This window comes from Suricata suricatta, chromosome 9 (assembly GCF_006229205.1).
Source record: "Suricata suricatta isolate VVHF042 chromosome 9, meerkat_22Aug2017_6uvM2_HiC, whole genome shotgun sequence".
In the NCBI taxonomy this organism is placed as follows: Eukaryota; Metazoa; Chordata; class Mammalia; order Carnivora; family Herpestidae; genus Suricata; species Suricata suricatta.
In genome coordinates this window covers 62,883,842-62,892,144 of record NC_043708.1, presented here as the reverse complement: position 1 = coordinate 62,892,144, position 8,303 = coordinate 62,883,842, and the positions used below count along the sequence as shown (strand labels likewise).

The 8,303-nt window shown below is 38.6% G+C and overlaps 1 protein-coding gene across 1 annotated transcript; it reads right to left on the bottom strand.

Annotated features, from left to right (window-relative positions):
- Positions 1–283: 283 nt before the first annotated feature.
- GPR33 (G protein-coupled receptor 33) lies at positions 284–6,069 on the bottom strand. The gene is made up of 2 exons (XM_029952132.1): positions 6,005–6,069; positions 284–1,881 (listed from the first exon to the last, which is right to left on the bottom strand). Exon 2 carries the CDS (start codon positions 1,873–1,875, stop codon positions 862–864), a length of 1,014 nt encoding a protein of 337 aa, XP_029807992.1. The 5' UTR covers positions 1,876–1,881; positions 6,005–6,069; the 3' UTR covers positions 284–861.
- Positions 6,070–8,303: the final 2,234 nt, after the last annotated feature.

Sequence of the window (8,303 nt, the reverse complement as noted above, 5' to 3'; positions counted from 1 at the left end):
GGGTGGGTAAGAGTATGAAGAAAGTGGAAATTTTGCACACTGCTGGTAGGAATGTAACATAGTACAGCCACTGTGGGAAAGTGTCGTGGTTTCTCAGAAAGTTAAACATAAAGTTGCCATATGGCCAGTAATTCAAAGTAATTCAAAATCAGTTGGAAATAAGGATTGAAAAGATACTTGCATATCAGTGTTTATGGTAGCATTATTCACAAGTAACCATAGGTAGAAACAACCCAAATGTCCCTTAATGGAAGAATGGATAAACAAAACACACAAGGGATAAAACATACAATGGAATAACATTTTAGCCATAGAGGATAAAGTTTTGATACATTTGACAGCATGGAAGAACCTTGAAAACATTATGCTAAGTGAAATAGGCCCGATACAAAATAAGAAATGTATGATTCCACTCATATGGAATATCTAGGATAGCAAGTTCTTAGGACAGAAAGTGGATAGGAAGTTATGAGGCATTGCAGGGATGGGGAAATGAGGAGTTATTACTTAATCAGTGCAGAGTTTCTCTTTGGGGTAATACAAATTTTTGGAAATAGATGGTGGTGATGGTTGCAAAGCACTGTGAATGTAGTTAATGCCACTAAAATGTACATTTTAAAACTGAATACAGCAAACCTAACATTATATGTATTTTACCACAATAAAAAGAAAGTAAAAATAACTACATTCATGACACCACCCATTGCTTGCTTTCTTATAACCCTTTTACTATTCAAAAATCTAACTATCGTACATCTTAGATGTCTCTCTAATATAGGGACTACATTATATAAAAGCAAAGGGTACATCTCTGGTGATATAATTGACTAAGAGTCCATTGTTTACTCTAGGATTCAAAATTTAAATGTAGGCTTCTGAATTTGGTATCCTTTCTATCAGAGAGTCCTCATTGAACGATGACTCAAACAGAGCAAGAATGGATTTCTTGAAAACATTTTTGAAGTTCTCCCCAGTAAACAAGTAGAGTGTAGGAGAAAAGATAGTGTTGAAAGAAATGGCTATCACTGTAAGTATCAGAGTCAGCTGTAAAAGTACTGATTGGTTCTTAGTGAGAAGTAAGCCCTGGTGTACATGGTAGGGTATCCAGCACACAAAGAAAGAGATAATGGCAGTCATCATGACTTTGAAGGGCTTATTGGACTTAGACAGGCCCCTCTCTTTCATCTTTTTGGCTACTCTTTTGTAACAAAGGGTGATGATAAAGAAAGGCAGAAGGAAACCTAGTAAAAAGCGTCCGAGGAAAAAGGCTACATGAATCCATTTCCTTAATGTTTGCATCTTTTTGCTTTCCCAGTTAGTAGACACAGCATAGTTATTTTGGCAGGTTACTCTTCCTTTATGGTCATCATGTGTCTCTCTGAAAACCAAATAAGGCATTCCGAGGGCTGTGGCAGAAATCCAGATTCCCAGGATGATCCTGGACGCCCAGCGCGGAGTTCGGTGCAGCTGTGACCACACTGGATGAAGAGTGAGAAGGTAACGGTCAACACTGATGGCCGAGAGAAAGAAAATAGAAGCGAACATCCCTGTAGACAAAGTGGCATTGAAGACCTTGCACATGGCAGTTCCAAAGTTCCAGTGATTGTCCTGAAAGTAGGAGGCTGCTATAAATGGTAGAATCAATGTTGAAATAAAATATGAGAAAATGAGATGAAAAAATAAGCGTGTATTGACAGTCTTTTTCATCTTGAAAAAGAGCACCCATAGGTAGAGCCCATTGGTGATGGTACCAATTATAACTGACAACCACAGAAGAAGGGCAATGATCACGTTTGAGGCAGGACCTGGAGATTGAGTGCTGTTTCTTACTAAAGTGGAGACATTGAGCAAATCGGTAAAGTTGATCAGATCCATAATTACCTATGGAGAGAGAAACTGAAAATAATTACAAAAAAGAAGCCAAAAAGGCTAAATATAGAAATTTGAATAGTAATTTGTGCATAGCAAAACTCAAAATGACACTATTTTTAAAATGGAAAACGTTAGGGTCATCTGGCTGGCTCATACGGTAGGATGTAGGACTCTTGAGTTCAGGGTCTTGAGTTTAAGACCTGCATTGGGCATGGAACCTTCTTAAACGAAAATTGTAAAATGGCAAAGCATAATATTTCTACAATAATACAAATGAGATATTTTCCTAAGGTCTATATTTTTATTTGGTATGAAGAACTAAAATCAGATTAATTTGAGCATCAAAAATGGAAGTACTACAGATGAAGTTAATGTGAAAGAGCAATGAAGTTTGGAATATTTTGACTTGAAGCATTAATTTAGGTAGCTAAAAATCTTCTCTTTAGACATGAACCATAAATATGACCTTCCTTAATGGTCATAACTTCTTGAATAAAGTAATGTAAGATCAGTTTTGCTTGACTAAGACTTGATCAGAGAAAATGTTGCTAATGAAATTGAATAACAAAAATAGCAACTTCTGCAAAGCAGTAATCATTTGGAACTATAATTAGATTTCTCCCATGAGCTGATTATATACAGTAAATGCTGTTATCTAGTACTTTAACAAAATATAATAAGAAACGATATTCATTTGGGAGCCCTAGGCTAGGGCACTCTCAGATTGTGAAGTGCCTTCAAAATCACCAAAGAGAAACATGAATTGTTGAATATAGTGGTAGTTCTTTCTTACTTGGAAAGGAAAAGAGGGAGAGAAGTTAAGGAATTGATATTTATCTAATACTTTTTATATGCCAGGAGCTTTCTATAAAAGTCATTTTGTTTTTACCTCATTAAACAAATATTTAAACAGAAGAGAAAGTGAGGCTTACAAGAGTTAAATTTCTTGCTTATCAGCATTTCCCACCATGCCTTCATTGAGACAGGTGGGAAACCCTACCGGTGGTTTGTGTTACTTCTTTGAGAATTGATAATTCGTGTGTAGGGGTTTGATAATGCTCCATGAATCAGAGTGTTTGATTATCTAAAATATCCCATTTCTTGGATAATGATTCCTAGAGTATTGACAATATGAATTTGAGAATGTTTTGGAAATAGCTAATATATACAATAGTCATATCAACAAATTGGTTTTTGATAAATTGATATAGAAGTAGAAATTATAATGAAATTTTTCTACTGAGCAAAACATGCTAAGAATACATAGAGAGAAAAAATAAAATAATTGCTATATCAAGACTACAATTGCCCTAAGTTAATTCTGCCTTCTAAGGGAGTTGCAAAATTTTTCTGCCAAGTAGAAAAATGTCTCTCTTCAGGAGAATGCTTTACTAGTCTGCTTTGAATAAAAGTGAAGTCTAAGAACATTGAATGGAGAGGCAAAAGTGAGTAAAAGAGTAGGAACCTGGGAAAGAGGCCGTGGGAAGGTCCTGGGACCATAAGAAGAAGGAGTGAGGATGGTCTTCAGAGAGGAGGGCACAGGAAAGACATGGCAGGAGGTTAGGAGGCTTGAAGAGGAGAAAGGGTCAGTCAGATATTCTGAAAAGCAGAAATAACAAAGAGGATTTAAAATGAGGAATGTCTAATATTCCGTTTTAATCTATTTGCTCTGCTTTGACATGGTGTAATGTCCCTTCTCGTTAATCACAGCTGTCTCATATTGGTGGTTGCCTTGGGGAATCCAGGGAAAAGGGTTTGTGTTCCCGATTTGGGATGCAGTGGGATGGAGAGAACAAACCAGCAGCGGGGGGTGAGATGTGAATGAGATGATGGATATGGTGGAAACTGGACAGATATTGGGGCATGAATAGACAAGGAAAATCAAGATCTCATGGAGAATTTCTGATACTGGGTGTTCCTGTTTTGTGTCTGTGGTCTGTCTGTATATCTGTGGTGCTTTTGTCTGTGTGTATGTCTCTATGGTGTGTGTTTGAATCCATGGGATGTGCGTGGAACTGTGTGTGTGTGTATGTGTGTGTCTCTGTGGTGCGATTGTATGTGGTCTTTATGTGTATGGTGTCTGCAGTGTGGTCTTTGTGTGTGTACGGTGTCTGTGGTCTGTGTGTATTTATCTGTATAGTGTGTGTGTGTGTGTGGTGTTTGTATGTCTGCGATTTGTGTGTGTGTGTGTGTGTGTGTGTGTGTGTGTGGTCTTTCTGTAAATATGCATACAACACACTGGACACCTGAACTGCAGGAAGTTTTGTGTGTTTTGTTTAGGGATTTTTTGGGTTTTTTTTTTTTGTGAGAGAGACTGTGAGCAGGGTAGGGGCAGTGGGAGAGAGTGAGAGAGTGAGAGAGCGAGAGAGCGAGAGAGCGAGAGAGAGAGAGGGAATGAATCCCAAGTAGGCTCCATGCTGTCAGCACAGATCCCCACATGGGGCTTGATGTCACAAATTGCGAGATCATGACCTGAGTCGAAATCAAGAGTAGGTCACCTAACAGACTGAGCCACCCAGGTGCCCCACAAGGAAGTTTTTTAAACAATTGTTGGCTGAGCTCTGGAAGGGTATCTGCGAGTAATGTGGGACTTGAGAAAATCAACATGGGTAGTGGTTCTAAATGGCATATCAAGTTTCCCAGGGACTTTGATTTATTGCATATAACCAGTAATTTCTTTTTTTAAATTTTTTTATGTCTTTTATTTGTTTTTGAGAGACAGAGAGAGACATCATGAGCAGCGGAGGGTCAGAGAGAGAGGGACACACAGAATCTGAAGCAGGCTCCAGGCTCTGAGCTAACTGTCAGCACAGAGCCCGACGTGGGGCTTAAACCCACGAACTGTGAGATCATGACCTGAGCTGAAGCTGGACGCTTAACCGACTCAACCACCCAGGCGCCCCACCAGTAATTTCTTCTTCTTTATCTTCTCCTCCTCCTCTTCCTCCTTCTTTTTCTTCTTCCTCTTCCTCATCTCTTTTTTAGATTTCTTAATTCTTAAAGATCTTTTTCCATGCATGGTTTTAAAGTACTTGAGTGTAAATTAGTGGGGCAGAACTTGGGTGCTGGCATCCCACAGAACTAGATTTCCATTTTATCTGTACCACATACCAGCTCTGAGGACTCTTAACTCTTAGCCCCTTTCACCTTCTAAACCCCAACGAGCTTCTAAGAGGATGAAATGACATAAAGTATATAAAATGCTTAGCTCCCTCATGGCACATATTAAGCACTCAGCAACTTTTTACCAATTATTTTGCTTAGCTTATTATATTAAGGCTAGCAAGTACTACCTTTTGCCTTTTTAATACTACAGTCCACATTCCTTTACTCCTCAAAGCCTCCCTACTGAATTCTTGAGTACTACCAGTGATTTCTGGAAAAAAAAAAAAAATCTAAGTGTTCATCTACCAGGGCAGAAGTGATCAGATTTAGAGTTATTTTGAGGCCTTGCTGTATGATACCTTTGGCATAGTGGCTTTCAGATAGACCCCACCTCTGCTTAGGGACACTGTGCTTCTCTGGGGAGTAGGCATGAGAACTGCTGGGAAACTGATCTGTGTGAACTTAGATACTTATTGTAACGTAGTGGTACAGAAGTAGCATTAAATAGTATGTTCTTTTCTGACCTTTCTACTAAAACTCTAAAAAGCTTCCCCAGAGTTAAACAGATTTATGTCCCTCAACAGTTTGTTCATTAGTAGCAGTGGCCTGTCCCATACAATGCAACAGCATTTAATTAGAAAATAAAGCACTGGCCTTCCCCCAAATGATACTTTTCCTTTAGGATGCTCAAATCTGGAGGTTGTTGATATATAGTGGAGGTCACAGGGTCTCGAGGCCCTACATCTGAACTTCCTGTTGAGTTAGTTGCTCTGGTGGGCCCTGTTCCCTGGCAAATCGTGCCGCCATTTACAGTCTCCTCTTCACTGCCCGCTCCAGGGACTAGAAAGCTGCACATTCATTTCCCCAAATTTCCTTACAGCAAGTGATTCAGTTTAATCATCAAGTGAATCATAAAGAGATGCCACCTGTGTAGTTTCTGGGGCTCAGAAAGCTGATACAGAGCATGCCTCGAGGGCTTATTCAGAGAGCAGCACCAGGATAAACCTGCTGGCGCAGGCAGTCTTACCTTGGAGTTACACTCCCATGTCAGATGGCCTCCGGTAGGCCAGAGTGGCTCTGAGTCAGCAATCTTCTCTCCATGGACAGGCAGAAATCAGTGACACTTTGACTTCATTTCATCTGCCTTTCTTCTTGCTAATGCTATTCCCCAACTTTGAAGCTGCTATTTAAATATTCTGTGAGGTCTTGTGTTTTCCCAGTTCCTTTTTCTGTGTAATGTGTGCTAAAGAGGTGGAGATAGAAAATTAGGTACTTCTTCAAATCATTTCTCCATTTTAAGAGGAGATTTGAAAAATTCCGTAAACAAAGCCATTCTAAAGTTGATAAGCTCATTTCAGGTGTTAAAATCCTGATTAAAAATTATCTTTTCTGTATGATCACCCACTAGGCACCCACTCTGCCTCAAGTGTAGCATGTTCATTAGCATATGAGCATGATGTTGGGTATATAGAGAGATGATAAATATCAAACATGGAAAAAACATGAAAAAATATCATCTGGAAATGAGCGACTTAATCCCCTTAGAGTGCAAATGGTAAGGAAGAAAAACAAACACAACACTGAGTTTCACATTAAAATGAAATGTGTGAGGACAGGGCAAAGATGAATATTATTTAATTTGGAAAGATGAAGACTTCTGTCTTTCATTTACGTCTGTACAATTGTTGAGAATGGTTGGAACGAACACAGAGTTGGGTACCATATCCTGGAAGATGATCTCATCATAAGAAAATCCTGCAACACAGGTAATGTGTGAACTGAGTCCCACATTTCCTATTTGCCTCTCTCCAATCCATCTCTGACATTTTTTAGGATCAGCTTCTGTGCTGACCTCAGTGTCCTGATTTCTTTCCTGCTCAGTTTTCTCTTGATCTCTGCACTGCCAGTAGAGAAAAATACATCAAAACCTTTGTGTGGCTTCTGTGCTGAAGCTGGGGAATCAGTTATCCAGTTTGTGTTAGAATTTTAAAGCTTTCATTGCTACTGTAACCTTATTGGAAATAGGCTTAAATTTTAGTTCTTAATTCATTTGGGACTGTGCTCTTCAACCTAAGAACTGATCTTTGCTTCAGGATAAGGAAAAGCTTTCAAACCTGCTATTGCATTTTAAGAGTGATTTCTTGCTAGCTTTTCATGCCCTTTGGGTTAATTCGCACATCTGGAAGCAGCCTGAGATATTATTTGGTTCAAACCTGCTTATTTTGAAGATTAGCAAACTGAGATGCAGAGTTAAGTGATTCACAAGTGGTTTTCACTAAGAAGGAGAGAGGTCATTCCGCTGCCAGTGCTATTTCATTAACCAAAAAGTGGGGATGTGTGTGGATTAGGTTCTTCCTAGTCTTTCACTCTGCATTTTCAATTTTTACAATTAGTAAAATTCATAAATGAATACCTCAGGGACTAGTGTTTAAACCCCTCTCCCCAAATGCACAAGGGCTAGTACCACCATTAGATAGCCTAAAATTTAACTCTTTCTTAACTGTCCTCAGAAATACTCTCATTAGTGAGCATTTTCCTCACATAGGTAATTAAACCAATGACATTTACTCCTTTGGGAAATATGCAGGCTGCTTTTGAGGAAGTCTTTTCTCTTTTGTGGCTTTCGTGATGTGGCTCCATTCATTTCACTTTCATATTTCAAATGAAGTGAGGTGGTTTCAGGAAGAACTTAGGGAAATGGAAACCGTTTTATGTTGTTTCGATGTAATCACAGTGTGAGATATATAGAAATGCAGAAGCAGGTAATGTTGCAAAATCCAATTCTCAAAAGTCTAGGAACTCATGTTTGCATATAATTTTTAAAGCTGGAATAGACCAAGAGGTTAATTTCATCTAATTCCTGATCCTGTAGGTGAAGAGACTAAGACCCATAAAGATATTCAAGAGCTTGTCCTAGATTCCATTATTAGTTAATAAATAAGTTGGGACAGAAGTAATGTACACTAAAAATACTGATGTGCTATATGACTGCACAAATAGTCTAGGATAGAAAAAAACCCTCCTAGATATAACTCTGCTACTTCCATATGTATAACCTCTCTGCATCTGTTTTCTCATTTGTAAATGTAAGAAGAAAGAAAGAAAGAAAGAAAGAAAGAGAAGAAAGAAAGAAAGAAAGAAAGAAAGAAAGAAAGAAAGAAAGAAAGTCTCCTCTTCTGAAGTATTCTTTTGAGGAATAAGTGAGACATTATAGGTAAGGGGTTGGCATAGTTCCTGGCACATGGTAAGTATCAAATAAATGATAGCTAATATTAATATGTAAGTTGTAGCAAGCCCAGTGGACTGGAGCAAATCTCTGAGCAGTG